The sequence below is a fragment of the Dipodomys spectabilis genome, unplaced genomic scaffold (assembly GCF_019054845.1).
Source record: "Dipodomys spectabilis isolate Male_0828 unplaced genomic scaffold, ASM1905484v1 ptg000001l, whole genome shotgun sequence".
Taxonomy (NCBI): Eukaryota; Metazoa; Chordata; class Mammalia; order Rodentia; family Heteromyidae; genus Dipodomys; species Dipodomys spectabilis.
The window spans coordinates 3,469,273-3,491,776 of record NW_024870678.1 but is presented as its reverse complement, the minus strand read 5'-3'; the positions used below and the strand labels follow the sequence as shown (position 1 = coordinate 3,491,776).

The window sequence follows — 22,504 nt, the reverse complement described above, 5'->3', positions numbered from 1 at the left end:
TGAGCTCTGTCCCTGAGCTTTTTTGCTCAAGACTAGCACTTTGAGCCATAGCTCCACTTCCAGTTTTTAGGTGGTTAATTAGAGATAAGAGTCTCATGGACTTTCTTGTCCTGGTTGGCTCTGAACTGTGATCCTCAGAACTCCAGCCTCCTTAGTAACTAGGACTGCAGATATGAGCCACCATTACCCAGCCCAAGGCTATTTCTATAGGATTTAACTTTGTCATTTTATTTCAGTAAGTATTAATAGTTTGTTTTGTCATACTGCTTGCTTCCTCACTATGGGTTAAATAAATGTTTAATATATTCTTTCATTTAAAATTGTTAACATAAGCCAGGCACTGCTGGCTCATGCCTGTAATCCTAGCTATGCAGGAGGCTGAAATCTGAGGACTGAGGTCCAGAAAGTCTGAGACTCTTATCTCCAATAAATCGCCAAAAAAGCTAAAAGAAGAGCTGGGGCTCAAATGGTAGAGTACTAACCTTGAGCAAAAATGATCAGGGAAAGCACCAGGGCTGAGTTCCAGACCTAGGACCAGCAGATAAACAGATAGATGATAAATAGATTGATAGACAGACAGACAGACAGACAGACAGACAGACAGACAGACAGACAGATAGATAGATAGATAGATAGAGTGTAGATATCTCTCATTAATCATCCTTACACGGTGTACAAGGCTAGAGACTCAGCCACACCAGCTTTCTAGCTAGCCGTCACATATCCACTTAACGCATACTGTTCTCATATCCTTGGACTGTTTTTCCCTTCCTTCTTTCCAGTTTCAATTCAAATGTCACTCATTCAGAAAACCCTTTTATGATCTCCTGGTATAAAAATAGAATCTTCTCCGATTACTCTCACCTTTACTTTTCTTCCTCATACTTAGCCACCACCTAATATGCATATCATATATTTGTCTATTTGTTGATGCTGTCTTCCCAATGGCAATGTAAGCTCTATGAGCTTTGTGTTCACGTTTGATCCCAGGCTCCTAGAACAGTACTGGGGAGAAGGTAAGGACTCAATAACATTTACTGAATAAGGAATGAAAGTGTGAACTCTAAGTTCAGGTATTCAAAGAAACTACAACTTTGTCTTTCAAAAAAAAAATAAGATCTAATATTTTTTCTCCACCTTTCCTAATTTGTTGGAAAGCAAATAATAAGTATCCATATCAACTTAAAACTTTGTTTTGTCTAATAAAAACTCGTAGCTCAATCTATCTTAAATAAATATTCACTGTCTGAGCTTCTTCCTTTTGCATCTTACCATAAAATGTCTTTTAGACATAGGAGGGAAGAATGTGACCTGTAAAGTGGATAATCATTGAACTAAAGATAATGTCTCTTTTTCCCCCCACTTAGACATTTCTTGCTGAAATGCAGGTGGTAGCTGAAATTCTCCACCATCTAATTCAAAGGCCCGAGGATTACTTGGAAAATGCCAAAGAAGTTATCAGACTTTATAAGGAAACAGTTCTTCATGCATTAGAAGTAAGAACAAGATAGCTTTCTTTTAAAAAGTGGAATGGAGCTGTTTGTAGTTTATCTATAGAGAAATTATTTTCACGTCTTCATCTCTGTTGACTGTTGGTTGGATTCTTCTCTTAAACTTGGTAGAAAACTTACAAAAAGGTTTCCATCCCAAAGGCTCTTTTCCACAGCCATATGATTTTATTCTTAGAAGGTAACTCAGTAGGGGAAAAGTGACAAATTAACTGCAATTTAAAAACGTTACTAGGGGACCTCAGGTAATGGTTTGGGGTAGAAAATGTATGTTAAGAGACTATCTTGCCAACAAGTTAACTTTAAGTATCTCGTCTCAGTGCAGTAAGATTCTGATTTGTGTATTCAATTTTCCCAGTGATTTCAGATTAAAATTATGTTGTTACCTGTAGGAAACAATGGCTGAACACAATCCTCAGTATCTTGTTGAGCTAGATGGAAATAGAACACCAGAGGAGCTCTTCACAGTGAGTACAAGCTCAATGAGAATATCTCATGGTTGGAAATTTTAGAACTTTTGACAGCATTACATTTATATTAATACACAAAAATATATTTACATTTTGGTACTATACATTTTGAAAATTTTGTCTTAACACATTAACATTCAATTTGATATTTGTTTGTGTTCACATGTATATCAAAATTACATTGCAATTTAGAATTACATTATAAAGCCAGGTGCTGGTGGCTCATGAGTATAATCCTAGCTACTCAAGAGGCTGAGATCTGAGGATTGAGGTTCAAAGTCAGCCTGACAAGGCAAGTCCATGAGATTTTACCTCCAATACTACTAAAACAGCAGAAGTGGAGCTGTAGCTCAAGTGGTAAAGCACTAGCCTTAAACAAAACACCCCAGGCCTGAGTTCAAGCACCCCCCGCCAAATACATTATGACATAAAATGCCTCAAAGAAAAGCAAAAGCAGGGGCTAGGAAGGTGGCTCAGTGGTAGAGCGCTTGCCTTGCGTGCTCGAGGCCCTGGGGTTGATTCCTCAGCCCCACATAAGCAAAAAGAAAAAAGCCGGAAGTGGTGCTGTGGCTCAAGTGGTAGAGTGCTAGCCTTGAGCTGAAGAGCTGAGGAACAGAGCCCAGGCCCAGAGTTCAGGCCCCACGACCATAAAAAAAAAAAAGAAAAAATAGAAAAAAAGAAAAAAAAAAAGAAAAGCAAAAGCAAATGCAACCAATAAATGCATAAGATCATCAGTCATTAGAAAAATGCAAATCAAAACCAAAACGCAATACTATTTTATTGCAAGTGTACTTGCTTGAAATAAAAATAATTTGGTTCTTTTGTTTTCTGCTGTTGTTTTTATCTTAGTGTACTGTATGCAGTTAATTCTTTTTTCTTTCATTTTCCCCTTCAGTTTACCCCCTGTTGTCACTGGTTTTTGCTTTTGGTACTCTTTGTATTGTATATAAGTTTATCTTATTCGGGGATGGGAAGGGGAATCATAGAAATGGTGAGACAAAAGATAAAGGATGAACCAGCCAAAGCAACTGTGATACTCACAAGAGATTACGTTGGATATGAACTTTACAGGTTGGTGGGGAGGGCAGTTAGCAGAGAAGGAAAGCAGGAGAAAATGAGGGAGGGAGTAACACTGTTAGAAAAGAACTGTACTCATTACCTTACTTATGTAACTGTAACCCTTCTGTACATCACCACCTTTACAATTTAAAAAAAATGTTTCTAGAATCAAAAAAACAAGAGAATCAAAATTAGTAATAATAAAAAATGAAAAACGTGCTATTGTACACCCACTAAGATAGCCAAAGTTTAAAACATAACAACAACAACACAATAGCAAGTGTTAGTAAGAGAATGTGGAGAAATCAAAACCCAAAAGCATATTTCTTAAATATCTAATAAATACTTAGCATTATGATATACTCTAGAGATACAGATGGGAAGGAGGCAGATGAGCCTATGGATTCCTCTCCTTTTTGTCATTGTGAACATGCTATTGTAGTAGCTCATAACAGAAGGAAAAATCTGCTAAGGAGGGGGCACCTGTCTGAAATTTCTTAGATCACGAGTACTAATTAGTCCTTGAAGGCTAAGGGAGAGGTGTTGACAATGCAATGTTCTGTGCTGAGGCTAGTGTCTGTGTAAAGGTGCCAGAGGTAAGAAAGGGAAGAGCATAGGACTGGAAGATAGGAGGACAAAATAGAGTAAACTTGCACCACAATTCTAGAACTAAACAGAGGCTGTACCATGAAAGACCTGTGAATCATGTTCAGGAGTTTAGACCTCATTGTAAGGGAAAAAGGAATGGTGAACAAGTAACTCAGTAAACCAGCTCAGCGCCAGTGGCTCACACCTGTAATTCTAGCTACTCAGGGAGGGTGAGATCTGAAGATCACAGTTCAAAACCAGCCAGAATTATCCATGAAACCCATATCTCCAATTAGCCACCAAGAAACTGGAATTAGCTCTGTGGCTCAAAGTAGTAGAGCACTAGACTTGAGCAAAAGAGCTCAGGGACAGTGCTTAGTTGAAACCCTACAACTGACATCATCATCATCATCATCATCATCATCATCATCATCATCATCATCATCCAGTCTACCACAGACTGCCACATATCATCTGTATTTTGCCTGTCTTACTATCTTTCATATTCTTTGTGTTTATTTTTTCCAGATATTCCATAGAGTAGCTATATGTTTCCTAAATTATAACATAGACCTACACCTACGTAGCTTAAAATATCGGCAATGTAGTAGTCTTTTATCATTCCAGAGGACAGAAATCTAGAATCAAGGTGTTGTAGGGATGATGTTCCCTCCATAACTTCTCAATGAGCCTTGTCTCTTCTAGTTTTTAGTAGATCCAGGTATTTCATGGCTTGTGGGAGCATAACTCTAGTACTGCATCTGCCTCCAGCTTCGTATGGATTTCTTCCCTTTGCCCAACGGGACCAGAAGGAAGAAACGTGTATGGGTTGAAATGTATCCTTCAAGAGATGCATTAAAGTCCTAGATTCAATACCTGTCAAATGTGACTTTATTTGGAAATAAGGTCTTATATCCCCATTGTGACATCATATCCTCGTTGTGAACTCACATACCCATTGTGACCTCATGTTCTCTGGGCCCTCATATGGCCATTGTGACACTGCAGGTCCATGGTGACTTCATAGCCTCATTGTGCCCTCATATCACCACTGTGACATCACAACCCGATGGTGACCTCTTGACCATTGTGCCCTTATATCACCATTTTGACATCACACACCCATTGTGACCTCATATCGTCATTGTGAACTCACATCCCTATTATGACTTCATGTTCCCTAGGCCTTTGTATCACCATGGTGATATCCCAGACCTATTGTTAGTTCATACCATTGTGACTTCATGCCCAGTGACAATATGAGGGCATGGTAGCCATGAGGTCAAAATGGCAATATGAGGGCAAAATGGTCTTTGTACATGTAATGAAGTTACAATAACATCTTATTTAATTAGGATGTGTCCCAGTCCAATATAAATTCAAAAAGACTAAAATATATGAACAAAGGTGGCTATCGGATAGTAGGGACATTGGAGTGATACATATACAAGTCAAGAAACAGCAATGATGGCCAGTAAAACACAGAAAAGCTAGGAAGAAGTAGCCAGGATTCTACTCAGTCCCAGAAGCATAAACTTGAGCCATGGGTCCATCACTTTTGAAAATGTTTGAGATATCCAAATGCCCATGAATTCAAATATTTGTTCTTTTTATTTAGACAGTTTTAGAGCGACTAAAGTACCTGAACCTAAGAAGAGCAGGTGTTTTAACCAAACTTCAGAGTTCAGAGGAGGAAATGAATGACATGATGGAAACTGTAAGCCTCATTCATCGATTTAAAAATGTACACATTGTACCATAAGTTTGTAAATTCTTAGGTCTAAGAGGAAAATCAGGCTACCTTTCTCGTAAAAGGCATCTTCTGAAGAGAAGCTACAATATAAGCACAATATTCTTTTAGACACTAACCACAAAAAGAACCCAAAACTTTTGAGACAAACAAGTAAAATCAGAACAGTTAACCAAAGGAATAACAGAAGGAAAAGAAATCTAAGTTCACATGAAAATTTTAATAACACCAAAGAAAGCAAAGGCATTGAAATTCTCTATTCTGTAAGCACTAATGTGTCCCTTCTATCATTCAATCTTGTTAACTACTTTGTTGCTGGCACTGCTATGTCATGAATGTGATGGTGATCAAATGATAACTACTAGGGTATAAACTCAGGGCCTTATGCTTGCTAGATTAGTGCTGCGCTACTAGCGCCACTCCCCCAGTTCTTTTTTGCTTTTAGCTTTCTGGTAGGGTCTTGCATTTGTGCTCAGCTTTAGACACAACCCATAGCCTCTGGCATAGCTGGGTTAATAGGTTAGTGTATTGAGGTTCAGTCTCCCTAACATTTGCTCTGGTCGATCTCGAACTGCTATCCTCCAATCTCTACTTCCTGAGTAGCAGAGATTACAGGCACAAGTCACCATGCCCAGCTACAATAAGAACTTGTAATTGGGGATTTTGATTTGTTCTAAGAAGATTGTTTTTATCTACGTAAATAAAATAACAATGAGAAGGGAGGAAGGAAGGCAAGGAGGCAGAAAGGAAAAGATGAAGGAAGGGAGAGAAGAAGAGAGGGAGGGAAGGAGACAGGAAAGAAAAGAGGGAAGAGGTGACACTGTTCAAAAAGAAATTACCGGACTTATGTAACTGTAACCCCTGTATATCACCTTACAATAACAATAAAATAAAAATTAAATTAAAAAAAGAAGGACCATACCAGCATTATCATTCAAGTAAAATAATACTTGGAGAGAGATCATTATGTGATCCATATTGTTTAATCTATAGAATGTACTTAATACATTGAATTGAACACTTAAAGATGGTTAAAAGGGTAAAGTCTATGTTTTGTGTATTTTATCACAATAAAAATAATTTTGAAAAATACCTCCTTCCTAGAAGATTCCCCTGTAGCCAGGGAAGGAGCAGTACTAAGGATTGGGCAAGAGTTGTGCTCATGCTAATCAAGCTCTCTACCACTGAGTGACATCTCCAGCCTGGAACTTTAAGCAAGAAAGAACCATTTACAAGCTGGCAAATATAAAATTGATCTAGGGGGCTGGGAAGGTGGCTCAGTAGTAGAGCACTTGCCTTGAGCTGAAGAGCTGAGGGACAGCACCCAGGCCCAGAGTTCAGGCCCCATGACCAGACTTCCCCCCAAAAAAATCGATCTAGGTTACTACATGATACTTTTGAAAACTTAGGTATAGTGACTAAGAATCTGATACATTTTAAAAGCTTTTCCATATGAAAATTTCAGAATCAGGTTTTAGAAGCAGATAATAGAAAGCTCTCTGTCTCTGTTACTTTTCTTCTCCTAGATGCTACAAATTACCTGGTAAAATATAAATAAGGTTCTCTAAACCAATCTTATTAAACGTAGGACAAGTACAAAAATGCAGTCATGGAACGGGGGAAGCCAAAATTTAGATTCCAAATGATTTCTTCAGTAGTAAAGCACTATCACATTTAGAAATAAAATATTTAATCTCAGTCACATTGTCAAGTGCAGTATTCATGTCTCACAGGAAGAAGACTTGTTCCGAACTCTTGGGTCCTATAAACTTATTGCACCAAGGTATAGGTGGTACAGAAGCAGATGGGGGCGTATGTGTCCAGTGGCTTTAAAGGACGGTATGATTTTTTCAGGATCCTCAGATTTTGCTGTTAGGCAAGTAAGATTTTCCAGTGCTTCAATTTAAAACATTTGCCCAGGCGTGTTTTCAGTTGCTCATTATGACTGTATATTTTAAGCTTTCTAGGTAAAATGTACTGCCTCTCATCAGACGAAACATTGAAAAAATTTGCACTGAACCCACGTCCCTACCTTCTTCCACCTATGCCAACACCACCATGCAAATTGGTTGTATTGGGGCCTCCGTACTCAGGGAAGACAACACTTGCCAATTTGGTTGCAGAACATTACAAAGGAAAGGTAGCTATCTGACCTTGATGATAACTTATAAGGTTAAATTTGCCCTCCATTTTCTTAATTTTACACTGTCAACTGCGTAATTCATTCCTTCAACAGATTTGGGCCTCCATGTCCAGAAGCTAGAAAATTAGGCACCCCCTCCTTAAGGAAGGCATTTCAAAGGATTGGTGGATATTTTCTTAACCCTATCCCAAATATGCATATATATCAAAAGAATATTTTAAAATATAAAGCAATAAACCCATATGAACATTAAACCTCAATGAGAAAAACTAGAAAATAGTCAACTTACAACATAATAAGTGTAAATGGCCACTAAACACTAGAAAAAATAAAAAACAACACCAATCTTCCCTGATAAACAGAAAGATACTGAGAAATCAGAACTATGCCATGTTACAATCACTTTTTGATTTAAAAGATTGGGGCTGGGCAGGCGGCTCAGTGGTAGAGTGCTTGCCTTGCCTGCATGAAGCCCTGGGTTCGATTCCTCAGCACCATGTAGGCAGAAAAAGCCAGAAGTGGAGCTGTGGCTCAAGTGGTAGTGCACTAGTCTTGAGCTGAAGAGCTGAGGGACAGCGCCCAGGCCCAGAGTTCAAGCCCCATGACTAACAAAAAAAAAATTTCTTAAAGATTACTGATAACACTGAACAGTGATGTGCAGCTAAATTGGGAGAAAGTACATCCCCATATGCTATTGGTAAGAATATAACTCTTGAGGCATAGCATTGTAAATAAAATTTAGACTTGAACACTCAAGCTTCAACTATCCATCAACTATCCATCTATTTGATAGATTTCCCTAAAAAAAAAGTATATCAAAGACAGTTACATAATTAGTCATAATAGTCATTATGGCCTACTTTATACCGACATGTCTTAAAATATGTATATCTAAGTACACATATATCTAAATTCAATACCTAATGGTATTAGTATTTAGTTAACTAGTTTGTAATATATTCATCCAATGTATCTAGTAAAAATGATGATGTAGAGGTGTGTTTATTGTCACAAAGCAATGTAAGCAAGTTGAGGGAAAAGCAGATTGGAATCTAGGATTCTCAAAATGGTAATTTCCTTAAAAGACATATAGGAATCTATTTCTAAGATCTATTTCTAAATTCATTATAAAGTCTATTTCCTACCTCACAAAAATTTATATCCAGGATATGTAAATAATTCCAATTCATTTATACAATTACTTAAAAACAATTAAAAAAAAAGAATCCCTTGGGACTGGGAAGGTGGCTCAGTGGTAGAGTGCTTGCCTTGCATGCATGAGGCCCTGGGTTCGATTCCTCAGCACCACATAAACAAAAAGAAAAAAGCCGGAAGTGGCACTGTGGCTCAAGTGGTAGAGCACCAGCCTTGAGCTGAAGAGCTGAGGGACAGCACTCAGGCCCAGAGTTCAGGCCCCACGACTGGACCCCCCCCCCCCCAAAAAAAGAATCCCAACTCAAAATTAAGTGAAATTAAGTCAAAATTAAGTGAAAAGTCCAAAATTTTAAAAAGCTCAGAATTATCAGGAAAATCAAGACTTAGTCAAAACTTAAAAGATGAGTAAAATGAAGAGATGGTTAGATTGTAGAAATACTGCAATGTTCCTACTTCATCAGTAGGATGGAAATAGTCTACCCACTTTGGGAAGAGCTTGATGATTAATTATAAAATCAAAAAGACTCCAGTTCAAATGCTCATGTGTTCATACTAGCTCAAGCTTAGACATAACCCAAGTGTCCTTCAATAGATAAATGTGTAAGGACAGTGGTATGCTCATGCAATGGAATACTGCTCAGCCACAAGAACAATACTGATGCATCTCAAAAACATTCTAAGAGGAGGAAACCCTCAGAAAAGATTACAAATTGCATAATCCCATTTTTAAGAAATTCTAGAAAAGGCAAACCTGACCTATAGTGACTGAAAGTAGAAAGTGGTAGGCACCAGGATGAAAGTTGAGGAAAGGGAAGAGAAGGAAGATTAATTGCAAAGGAGCATGAAGGGGACTTGGGGGATAGTATACAAATTCTATTCCTTGATTTTGGTTCTTGCTGTATCTATATATTTAAAAACAAAAAACCTTTCAATTTATATACTTTAAGTAGGCACCTTTTATATACATACATGGTATGTATAATTAGGTATCTATTGTATATACATGTATAATTTATAAAACATGCATGTGCATATAATATGCATAGATATATACATATGTAGGTATATATGTGTATATATAATACACCGATAGTACATTAAAAATTAGCTAAATTTCTATTAAAGCCAAAGCTCAAAAATTCTGTACATAACTCCAGAGATATTATGTATTATGGTATTTTTGGAAGGTAGTATTATGGGTATTTTTGGAAGGTAGATACATGTGAGCAATGTTTTTAATCTTCTCAGTATCTTGTGCTTATGTTGATTTTCTCAACTATTCTTACAGGTAATTGATTTTAACAAACTTGTTAAACCACGTTTTGATAAATCCCGTGAAGCACTAGTAGAAAAACATATAGCTGACACTGTTGAAGCAGCTATTAAAATTGTGAAAGAAAAGTTTCTTGCAGAACTACAAGCTCAAACGCAAGATGAACTAGGTATGTGTTAAGTTTTGGTAAATTATTAAGCCTGGCTACCTAAGGGTAAGGATTTATTTTGCTTATCTTGCTCATCCATGACACCTTATATATTTGTAGATGTAAAAAATGGTTGAAGGAATAAATATACATAAATTGATTTTTAAGTCAAACCAAAACATTTTTTTCCAAAACACCTTTAATTATACTCCTTTAGGTAAAGGGGACAGGCTGAGCGCCCAGTGTCTCATGCCTGTGATGTTAGCTACTTAGCAGACTAAGATCTGAGGATTTGGGGTTCAGTACCAGCCTGGGCTGGAAAATCTATGAGACGCTTATCTCCAACTACCAAAAAGCAGGAAGTAGAGTTGTAGCTCAAATGGAAGAGCACTAGCCTTGAGCAAAAAGCTCAGGGACAATTCCCAGGCTCTGAATTCAAGTTCCAGGACCTGTATCAAGAATGGAGGGGCTTGATGTGGCTCAAGTAGTAGGGCATCTGCCTAGCAAACATGAAGCCTGAATTCAAACCTTCATATTGGAGAGAGAAAGAAAGAGAGAAAGGGAGAGGGGAGGGGAGAGAGAGAGAAGAGGGAGAGGGAAAGGGAGGGGAAAGAGGGGGAGGGAGGAGGGAAAGAAGGAAAGGAAGAGGAAGAAGAAAGAGAATTAGCAGGTCCCTCTAAATTTGAATTTTCTTATTTTGATACTCTACTTATTAGGCAGAGACTATTTGATCAGTATTTATACCTTATTCCACTCTGGTAACTAAAATAAGACCCCACCTGATTCTTAGGGAAATGGTTGTTGTTTTAGGCTTACACATCTAGCCCTGATTGTAATTACATCTTCCAATTTGGGGAATCATGACATCCAAGTTAAATGCAGGGCAACTGGAAGAACCTTAAGGAAAAAGAACACAATTGTTTGGTTTTATAGACAAGGAAACTGAGACTTTTGGAGGTTAAATGACTCAGTAAATATCATTCAATGATAGCATAGCTGAGACTTGAACCTAAATTTCCAGCCAGTACTCATCTTGCTACGTCTTTTATGTCACTAACTACGATCACATTATTCTAGAATAGCTGCCTTTTCTGCTTTTATCCAGGAAAAATAAGAGTGCTCATTTTATGACTGCTTTTGAAATTCATAGACTTGTTTGGGCAAATTTTATATCTCTAGGTGGTACTCTTGTAAGTAGTGATATTAAAATGAATATAGCTTAAACTTCTGTCTTCACAGAATAACTTTTAAAATTTTTGTTTTTGAGTGATTTTGTTTGTTTGTTTTGGTTATTTGATACAGGGTCTCACTAGATGGTCCAGACTAATTTGAAATCTTCTGCTTCAGTCTCCTGAGTACTGGAGTTATGAGCATGTATAACCACATCTGTGTCTTGATAGAATACTCTTAATGTGTGCTATGTAAGCTCTTTCTTATTTTCAGAGGTCTGGGTCCAAAGTTTTGGATTAGCTCCAATTTTAAACTATTTCAGTCACTACTTTTGGATTCCTTGAAGGCCGACAATATAATGTTATGTAATATGACTTTCAAGTACCTCAATTCTAATATGATTTTCAAGTACCTCAATTCCAAACACTCCTTTTCTTTTGTTCTTTTTCTTCTTTTCTTTTCTTTCTTTCTTTCTTTTTTTTTTTTTGCCAGTCCTGGTGCTCAAACTCAGGGCCTAGGTACTGTCCCCGAGCTTCTTCTTCTCAAGGCTAGCACTCTACCACTTTAGCCACAGTGCCATTTTTGGTTTTTTTTTAATTTGTTTATATGTACCAAGGAATCAAACCCAGGGCTTGATGCATGTGAGGCAAGCACTCTACCACTAAGCCACACTCCCAGCCCAATTCCAAAGATTCTTAAGAAAGTGTTTATCATTATGTATGGAACAATGTCTATTTTTCACTATTTACTACATGCTGAATCTCTGCTAATTTAATTGCATGTCCTATTAAATACTGATAGAAGACCTGTAGGTGTATGTCTTAATCTTCAATTCTTGTAGACAAAGAAACTAAGGATTAGAGAAGGAACTATGTAAGTTGCCCAGAATTGGATAAAGAGCAAGTAACTAGGACTCATATAAATGTCTGTGCTTTTATCCTCTATGTTTCTCAAGTGGAAAAAGCAGATAGAGGAAAACTAACTTATCCTGTTACACATTTGATATGCTTCTCCACCTGCCGTTTTTCTCTGCTCACATTTGTGATGATTAATTGTGACCTAATAGGGTATGTAAAATAACATTCATTTAGAAATAATTCCTTTTCCTAATTAAGATGTATTCACTACAAAAATTGTGTTTATAGATGTCCAATTTTGTTTTTTTCTAAATGCTGAGCCAAAATTTCAATTAACATTTACTAAATTATCTTCACTAGAGACTTGAGATGCCAACTTTTTCTTACTATGAGTGTGTATGTATGTAAACTTCTCAACTTATCTGTTGATCTTTCTTTATATTACTGCATTCATTATAATAATTATGAAATCCTTATAATGCATTTTAAATATAGTAATGCAAAAATCTCCTGCAAAGCATTTTATTTTCATCTATTTCTGATTACTAGTCTATTTGTTCCACAAAATGAGTGCTTACTATGTGCCAGGACCTGAACTAAGTGTGGAGATGCTTGTATAATTTTTTCAAACTCTTCAACAAATCCATATGGGAGGATTGTGTTAATATTATATAATAATTTTATAATATACCATTTATATAATGTGAGAGGACTCTTATTTTTACTGTTAAGTCTACTAGTGCAGACACATGAACTGTTTATTTTTATCCTGATTTTTGATTTTTTTATAACCTGTTGTAATTTCCTATATTATTTGTAGTTTTCTATATTAATAAGTTTGCTTCTAGATATTTTGCCTTTTTGTAATTCTTGAATGGAATGCTTTTTCTATAATATTTTTAACTAGTTAGTACAAGTAGATAGAAGGCTGTTTGATTCTTACATATTGATTTGTAACTAAGTAACTTATTAGCTTTCTGTTAACTTCCTTATTCATTTTCTAGTTCTGAAAGATTTTATTACTTAATTCTCCTGGGTTTTCCAGGTAGCCAGTCATATCTTTTGAAAAGAAGTACAGTTTTAAGCATATTTTTAAAATATTTTGTTTCTTTTGTTGTGTTGTTGATTTCCTTTTTGAATAACTATTCAGACCACGAGTTCTAGAATAGCGTTCAATAGTGACAGTGATAGTTTCTTGCTAGTGTTTCTTCATAAGATTAAGTGTTTTAATCTGGAATGGATATTGAAAACTACCTATATGACATCTATCAAGATTATCATAAAATTTTTGGCTCTTTGACCTATCAACTTGAGCAATCATTTTCCAACATTAAACTATTTTTAAATTTCTAAATAAATTTTATTTGGTCATGATAGATTATTCTTATAATTTACCATTATACATAATTTATTATAGTTAATAATTTAATTAATATTAACACTTATAATAAATTATTAATTTTTGTGTTGTATGTTTTAATTATATTAATGTATTAATGTCTTAATGTATATAACACTATTGTTCTTGTAACATTTGTTAGAATTTTTCTCTGATTCATAACTGTAATTGGTTTATTCTAATCTTTTTGTGCTCTATCAGGATTTGCAATCATTTTTTTCTCACTCTCTCTCTTGCTTTTTACATGAATTGTGGAGCTTCTTAAGATTTTCTGTGCTTGAAACTCTCTAAGTAGCAAAAAAAAAAAAAAAAAAAAAAAAAAGACTACATTCTACATGGCAATGTTGATTTTTGCCAGACCAGAACACATTATTTGCCTAATCATTCTGTCGTTGAAGACTAGTCTATGAGCAGGTAAAAGAATCCAACATGGTTCCCAAGAGATTACAAAAAACCAACAAGAGCAGCACTCAGCCTGCATGCCACTCAAAGATCATGCAGATGATGTAGAATGAAATTTGTGTCAATATTTTATCTTCAAAATGAAAGTTAAAATTTAAAAATTAGTCACAGATAACTTACAAATTGAAGGTGGAGACTTACTGACATGACAAATACTGAGAAATACAGACTACTAAAATGCCTTGTTATTCAAACTATTTTAAGACTGGAAAAAATGAATTAATAAATTAATTCAACAAACCCTTGAGTACAGTAAGCCCACCTTACTTACAAATTTATTATATGTATTTTTTGACTAAGTGTGGTAAAAAAAACACCATTTTTAAAGCAGCAAAATTAGATTTCAAAAACAAAAAGTTAAATGCTCACACATATATTACTCAGCTCAGTAGATGCAGCAAAGCTCTCTGTCTGTTCCACCTTATTGTTCACTCTGTTTAAATCATTGAGGGATTGATTGTTTCCACAGCTTTAATTTTGGGGAAAAAATTATACCTTTCAAACAGTAAATGGTGCCACCAACATGCAAGTTAAAGCAAGAGCATTTAAGTGATAAAGTGAAAATTTTTGTATTTAACAAGTTAGACAATGTTTATAGGAAAAAAAAATAGATCAAACATCTGCAGATCAGCAGTGAACTAAGCAGGCATGGTCTTTCCCAGTGGCAGTCTCCTTGGAGCCACTTTCCCATGGATATCAAGAGTCCTTTACAGTAGCTCTGTTAGACATGAATCTAGGCATTGTGGGTACAGAGATAAACAAGACACAGATGCTCCTGTCCTTGTGGTGCTAACATTTTAGTAAAAAAAAAGTATAGGAGTAAAAAACTGAAGCCAAATATCTATCTATCTATCTATCTATCTATCTATCTATCTATCTATCTATCTATCTATCTATCTATCTATCTATCTATCTATCTATGAAATGGAGCAGACAGTAATAGGAGCAGAAATGCTGAAGTGTCTGGATACTAAGTGGAAGCTAACCAGGCTCTTAAGAGGAAGAGCCAGGATCTTCAATGCATTTACAATCTGCAGTAATTCCTTTCACATCAAATTATGGCACAAAAATCTTAGACTTTGAAGCTTTTCACAAATTGCTTTTTCTTACTGAAATATAGGAATAGATATTGTCATGCTGCAAACTGAAAAGCCTCCTTCTGTTCTTTTTTAAGATGACTGTTTTTTTTTTTCTCAATCTGACAATATAGTTAATCCTTCTTAAAATTTAAAACATGGTAGTTGTTTTCATGTGTGCCAATACTAGGGCTTGAACTCCAGGTCTTGTACTCTTGCTTGGCTTCTTTTCTCAATGCTGATGCTCTACCACTTGAGGCACACCTCTACTTTTTGCTAGTTAATTGAAGGTACAAGTATCTCTGATTTATATACCTGAGCTGGCTTCTTATTGTGATTCTCAAATCTCAGCATGCTGAGTAACTAGGATTATAGATGTAAGCCACTGGTTCCTGGCTAAATATGGAATATGTTTAAGGTTGAATTTTACTCCAATATATTTTAAAATATAATTTGCCGATGTAGAATACTTCAAGGGTTTTAACATAAAAATACATAATAAAACAGAGGATACCAGCTAATGTGGAGCTGGTTTTCTGTGCGACAACCATTTAAGTCTCACAACAGTGCTTTAAATTTAACGATCCTCCTTTACCTAGTAGAAACTGAGACAGAAAGATCAAGCTCACTGTCCTAAGTGACATTCTAAACTCAGTCCCAGGTCTTCTGACTTTAAAGCAGAGCCTTCCAGTTACTTCACTTGCCTGCTGGGCCCCAAGCACTTTTTTCTAACACAGCCAATTATTTAATTCTAGTTGATACACCAGTAAAAGTAGCTGAGAAAAAGGAGACGGAAGAATTTCAAGAGGCAATAGATGCAAACAAAGAAGAATTACAGTCTTTGCCTTATGAAGAAGGTACAGAAAGAAATGCCCTGCTGATGCTATTGGCCAGCCCTTTCCTAATGGAATTATAGTCTCTGATAAAGTTTATTCTTTTGCTACAGCACCTTCTCAGGAATTTCCTAGAGACATGTCGGCAGAAGTCTCTGAAGAAATAAAAATAAATATCCTGGACAGTCAAGAAACTAAAGATGGTAACAGTATGAACTGCCAATAGAATGTATATGCATCTTACTTCGATTTACTTACTTCTGACCCTGTTATTGAAGCTTAAAATTACTATTAAACTTGAAAACTTCCGAAGAAAAAACTTATTTTGTAAAAGCAGAGCCTGAGCTATGTCCTGAACCTATTTTGCTCAAGGCTAGTGCTATACCACTAAGCCACAGCTCCACTTCCAGCTTTGTGGAGCTTAACTGGAAATAAGAGTCTTATAGACTTTCCTTCCCGGGCTGGCTTTAAATTGTAATCTTCAGTTCTCAGCCTTCTGAGTAGCTAAGTTTACAGGCATGAGACCTGTACCCAGCTTTGTTATTTACTCTTATAAAACTTTTCTGTTCATCTTTTAACATGTCTGAGAGCATATAGCAGTAGATTGTATAACATTATATAATTACAGTTAGATTATATCTAATATATCATTACTTAGTAGCTATAACAAACTACCTTTTTATTTACAGTATACCATTTATTATATTACTTTAAAAATAGTTTAACCCTTATTTTAAATTATTGCACAATTTTCTTATGAACAGATAATAGTCTAAACCAGTTCTACATATCAGAAATTCAAGGTACTTTCTCTCCCAGCTACTGTAAATATGTTAGTGGTTTCTTTTTACAGTATTGGGCTTTGAACTCAGGGCTACATGCTTGTTTGGTAGGTCCTCTGCCATTGAGCCATGCCTCCTTTTGGTCTTTTTGTACTGGTTATTTTTGAGAAAGGGTCTCATTCCTTGCCTGTGCCTGTGACTATTCCCAGACTGCAATTTGCCTATTTTAGCTTTCATATTATAAGTGGGATGACCAGCACATACTGACATGCCCAGTTTCTTCTGTTGAGATGGAATCTTGTGGCCTGCCTGCCTGCCTTTGTTCCTTCCTTCCTTCCTTCCTTCCTTCCTTCCTTCCTTCCTTCTTTTTTGCTTTCTTTATTTCCATCTGGCCTTACCTGGAGCTGAGCTTTATTCAGTCTCAGGCTTCTACATAGCTAGGATGACATGCATGAGCCATTATGCTTAGCTACCCATTGGGAAGGGTCTTGCAAACTTTCTGCCAAGGCTGGCAACTGAAGTATTATTTCCTTGAGGTTCATCTCTTGAGGAGCTAGGATTATTGATGTGAGCCACTGACACTCAACTTCTTGTCAACAGTGTGTTGACATAAGTACCATCATCAATTGAATGAATATAAAGTAACAATCAGATTGTTTTGCATAAAAACTCATCTCAAATTATAGTCTTATGCAAAAATATAAATAGATATAGACATAAAACATAACTTTTTCTAAATTGATTATTTCCTAAATCACACCAAGATTATTTACAAGTATCTTTCATAGTTTTAATAATTATTTAGTGTCATGTATTGATTTGTTTTCTTTAGTTTTATTTTAGATTTAAAGTTCTCATAAATTTTTCTTTTTTTTTCTTTGCCATACTGAAGTTTGAACTCAGTCTCTACCTCTTGAGCCAGACTACCCACCTTGTACACAGTTTTAAAGTGCATCTATATTTTGTCTGGATACAAAATGTGGAGTTGATTTTTTGAGGGAGACAACACTTGGCTCACCCTATTGATTCACTGGCTTCTACCTATGTGTTTTTCCTGCAGCTTGTTTCAAGCTTAGTAGTAATTAAACTGGGCCCTGTCACAAACTCATGTGTAATACACCACACAAGTGCACTCTCCCTCCCTTCCTTCCTCCCCCCGCCCCCCACGCACACACAGACTGATCACAGAAGGCAGCCCTATAGATTGAAATGTTGACAAGCAAGTGGAGCCAGGATCCCCAGCTCTGTTGTTGATTCAGTTCCCAGCACTGGTCTACAAAATGCACCATCCCCTGCAGTTCCTTCTGTGAGGAAGTGGTCCATGTGAAACTGGGAGAGTGAGTAGTATCTCCAGTTACAATGACATCCCTCCCTGTCCATGGCTCTGAGAGAGTCCTTGCTCTGAGAGTTTAGATTGTTGTCAACCTCAGAAAGAGTTGTCTTGATTATTTTTTTTAATTTTATTTTGTTCTTCAACTTAGATACACTGAAAGCACTCACACTTTTGTTACAAGTTATTTTTCCCAGGTATTATCACATATTTGACTATTTGTCATAATTCTTATTTTCGCTAAAAATTGGGACTGAGTCCTGAATGTTCTGGACCCTTACCACAATCTTCCATGGGAATTTAACTACCTGTTTCTTTAGTACTGTTCTTTAGTTGTTAATAGATGTTTGATTCACAGATGAAAAAGGAACCAGTGAAATGACTTCTCAAGACTTTAATCAAGAGCTAAAGACAGAATCAGAAGGTAAACTAATGTTTAGGTAAAGGTTGGTTCTCTTTAGACTGTACATAACACATAAGAATTTAGAAGAAGTGAATGATTTTCTTAAAAAATACTATTAGTATACAATTTACTCTATCTTCAAAGTATACTACTGTATTATAAACAACTAGATATAGGAAATATGAACATAAGAAATCAGACTACAAGTCCAATGCTTTGGTGAAGAGTAATGGAAATATAGGCAGGCTTTCTTTCTGTTCTGCCTTTTGCTGGTATGTGGCTACTAACCATAACTGATTCATAAAATGGCTGCTGGAACTCCAGTCATCATGTCAGGGAACTTAGCAGGAAGAGTATAAAATGTAGAGGACAATGTGTGACAATATCCAGCTAAGTTAACTTTCTTATATAGTTGAGAGAAAATTGCACCCCCAAAAAATCCCTCCTCCCTGAATTCTGCTCGTGTAAGGAAATTTGAGTTTTTAAGCTCAGTACATTGCTGGCCTTGACAAAAATCAGATGTCTGCTAATAAAGAAAAAGAAAACAGGTATGGGGTGAACAGATAGCAACGTGCATATTTAGCATCCTTTTGGGTGATTATTTTCTCTTCAATTCTTTTTTTAAATAATTTTTATTGAGATTAAGTGATTACATAAATTTCATAAATTTTACAGTATTGTGAGATAGTGACAGTTAAAGTCACAAACACATTTTAACTTTCACTAGACAAATTGTCATTATCATGGTCTATAATGTTTGTGAATTCTATGATCTTTGACAATACAGCTATTTCTTCCACATCGGGTGATATGTATATTTCTTTCCTTTTGTTTAGTGTCAGCTGTTCCCTCTTTCCCTCTCATTCCCTCCTCCCCATTGCTGCTCTTGAATTGCTTAGTTCATTTTCATCTATGTCCACTGCAGCTGATGGGCCCCTCTGTTGTATATTTTCCCCTGTTTCCCTCTGATTCTGTTCCCTCCTCCTAGTTTCCCTCAGATGTGCACCTATATATACCATATAAGTAGTCAAGAAAGTCATCTAGAAATGATACGACAAATTGAGTGGAGGTCCTTTGTTTCTTGAGTCCTGTTTACTTTGTCATATCTCTTTGCATTTTTTACTTAAAATCCAAAATTAGGGAGACAATATGCCATTTGTCTCTCTGCTCTTGGCTCACCTTCCTTAAAATGATTTATTCTAGTTCCATCCATTTTCCTGAGAATGCCATTATTTTGTCCTTCTAACGGCTGCATAATATTCTGTTGTATATAGGTACCACAATTTTTGGATCCATTCATCTGTAGTGAGGCATCGGGGTTGTTTCCATAGATTGGTTATTTTGAACAGTGCTGCAATGAACATGGAGGTACATGTGTCCTTGTATCCTGGGTCCTGTTGCTCAGGGTAGATGCCTGTATATAGATGCAGTATGGCTGGGTCATAGGGGAACTTTAAATTTAGCTTTCTAAGGTACCTCCAGACTGCTTTCCAAAGTGGTTGTATTAGTATACATTCCCACCAGCAATGCAGTAGGGGTCCTCTTTCTCCACATCCCCTCTAGCATTGGTCATTGGCTGAATTTAGGATGTGGGCCATTCTGACCGGGGTAAGGTGGTGTCTCAGAGTTGTTTTTCTTTGGCTTTCCTTTATAGCCAGGGATGATGAACATTTCCTCTTGTGCTTTTTTGACATTTTTATCTCTTCTTCTGAGAAGTCGCTCTTTAGCTCCCTTGCCCATTTAAGGAATGGTTTACTAAATTTGGGTGGATTAGTCCCTTGAGTTCCCTGTCTGATATATTGTTGGTAAATATTTTATCCCAATTAGTTGGCTGTCTTTCTAGTTTGGTAGCTATGTCTTTATCTGTGCAGAAACTTTTTACTTTAAGGTAGTCCCATTTGTCAAGTCTCTCTCCAATTTGTTGTGACCCTGGGACTCTGTTCAGGAAGTTCCTACCTGTGCCTATAAGTTCAAGTGTCTCTTCTACTCTGTCCTGCAGTAGTTTCAGAGTTTCAGGTTTGATGTTAAGGTCTTTAATCCATTTTGAATTGATGTTAGTGCATGGTGACAGGCTGAGGTCCACTTTTAGTTTTCTGCATGTGGCCACCCAGTTTTCCCAGCCCCAGTGGTTGAAGAGGCTATGCTTCTTCCACTGTATGTCTTTGGCTCCTTTGTCAAACATCAGCTGACTACAGGTATGTGATTTTATTTCTGGATCTTGTAATCTGTTCCATTGGTTTTCAGGTCTGTTTTTGTGCCAATAACAAGCTGTCTTTATTATTATGGCTCTATAGTAGAGCTTGAACTCTGGTATCAAGATCCCTCTGGTGGTGTTTCTTTTGCCTAAAATTGCTTTGGCTATTCTAGGCCTTTTGTTGTTCCATATGAATTTTTGGATTGTTTTCTCTATTTCAGTAAAGTATGTCATTGGAATTTTGATGGGAATTGCATTGAATTTGTATATCATTTTTGGCAGTATAGCCATTCTCCCATCCAAGAACATGGAAGATCTTTCCATTTCCTGGTGTCCTCTATGATTTCTTTCCTTAGGCTTTTATAGTTTTCATTAAATAGTTCCTTTACATCTTTGGTTAGTTAATTCCTAGGGGTTTTTTTTTTTAGATTATTCTGAATGGGATGTTCCCTTGATTTCCCTTTCTGCTTGTACATTGTTGGTGTACAGAAAGGCAATTGATTTTCATGGGTTAATTTCATATAGTTCTACTTTGCCAAAGTGGTTTATAAGCTCTAGGAGTTTGGGATCGTTAAGGTATAATATCTGCTCAACCTCTGTAGCCATATATTAAGTGAAATAAGCCAGGCCCAAAGAAACATAGGTTCCATGGTTTCCCTTATTTGCAATAACTAGTATATGTCTGAGACAAGCAGAAAAGGTTAGATAAGATGATGTTAAGCAAAATGAACCCCAACATAAGGACACAAGTGTTTTTTATCTTTCTTGATATTGTTTCTTATGTATTTATAAGGTACCACGTGATTTTTTTGTTGTTTTGTATGTCCCTCTCCCACAGTATAACCCTGTTTTCACTGTATTTGATGTTGGTATAATTTGGAGAGGGGAAGGGAAAAAACAAATTGTTTAAATAGGGACACAAGTTGACCCATTGCAACAATGAGATGTATAAGACGTTATATCAAAAAACGAACTTTACAATTTAGGCAGTGGGTGGGGGAGTAGTTGTGGAGATGGGAGGAAGGGATGGTAGGAGAAAAAGGAGGAGGCAGCAATGCTTGATAAGAAATGCACTCATTACCTTGCTCATGTAACTATAACCCCTCTGTACAGTATTTTCACAATAAAAAACTTATTTTTAAAAAAGGTATATGTCATCTGCAAATAGGGATAGTTTAATTTCTTCCTTCCCTATGAGGATCCCTTTAATGTCCTTTTTTCTTGCCTTATTGCTCTGGCTAAGGATTCCAGAACTATGTTGAAGGGTAGTGGAGAGAGTGGGCGTCCTTGCTTTGTTCCTGATATTAGGAGAATTGGTTGTACTTTTTCCCCGTTTAGCATAATATTGGCTATTGGTCTGTCGTATATGGCTTTTATTGTTTTAAGGAATATTCTTTCTATTCCTATCTTCTCCAGAGCTTTTTCTTTTTCTTTTTTTTCTTTCTTTCTTTCTTTTTTTTTTTTTTTTTTAGTCAGTCGTGGGGCCTGAACTCTGTGCATGAGCACTGTCCTTCAGCTCTTCAGCTCAAGGCTGTGCTCTACCACTGAGCCACAGCACCATTTCCACTTTTTCTGCTTTTGTGGTGCTGAGGAATCAAACACAGTGCATGCAGGGCAAGCACTCTACAACTGAGCCACCTTCCCAGCCCTCTCTAGAACTTTTAACATAAATGGATGTTGTATTTTATCAAATAGAAGCCTATTTGCATCAATGGAGATAATCATGTGATTCTTGACCTTGGGTCTGTTGATGTGATGGATTACATTTATTGATGTTAAACCACCCTTGCATCTCTAGGATGAAGCCTACTTTATCATAATATATGATTTTTTGATATGTTAAAAAAATTTTGAGGAGGTTTTCACCTGTGTTCATCAAAAAGATTAGACTGTAGTTCTTTTTT

General features: G+C 36.3%; 1 protein-coding gene across 1 annotated transcript in view; it reads left to right on the top strand.

Moving 5' to 3' along the window:
- Ak9 (adenylate kinase 9) overlaps positions 1 to 22,504 on the top strand; it is a 91,233-nt gene that overhangs the window by 11,210 nt on the left and 57,519 nt on the right. The window contains exons 7-15 of the mRNA XM_042693545.1: positions 1,368 to 1,496; positions 1,901 to 1,975; positions 5,244 to 5,342; positions 7,109 to 7,251; positions 7,335 to 7,515; positions 9,962 to 10,115; positions 15,814 to 15,915; positions 16,005 to 16,094; positions 18,362 to 18,427. Of these exons, the coding sequence (XP_042549479.1) occupies positions 1,368 to 1,496; positions 1,901 to 1,975; positions 5,244 to 5,342; positions 7,109 to 7,251; positions 7,335 to 7,515; positions 9,962 to 10,115; positions 15,814 to 15,915; positions 16,005 to 16,094; positions 18,362 to 18,427 (1,039 nt within the window). The remainder of the gene's footprint in view (positions 1 to 1,367; positions 1,497 to 1,900; positions 1,976 to 5,243; positions 5,343 to 7,108; positions 7,252 to 7,334; positions 7,516 to 9,961; positions 10,116 to 15,813; positions 15,916 to 16,004; positions 16,095 to 18,361; positions 18,428 to 22,504) is intronic.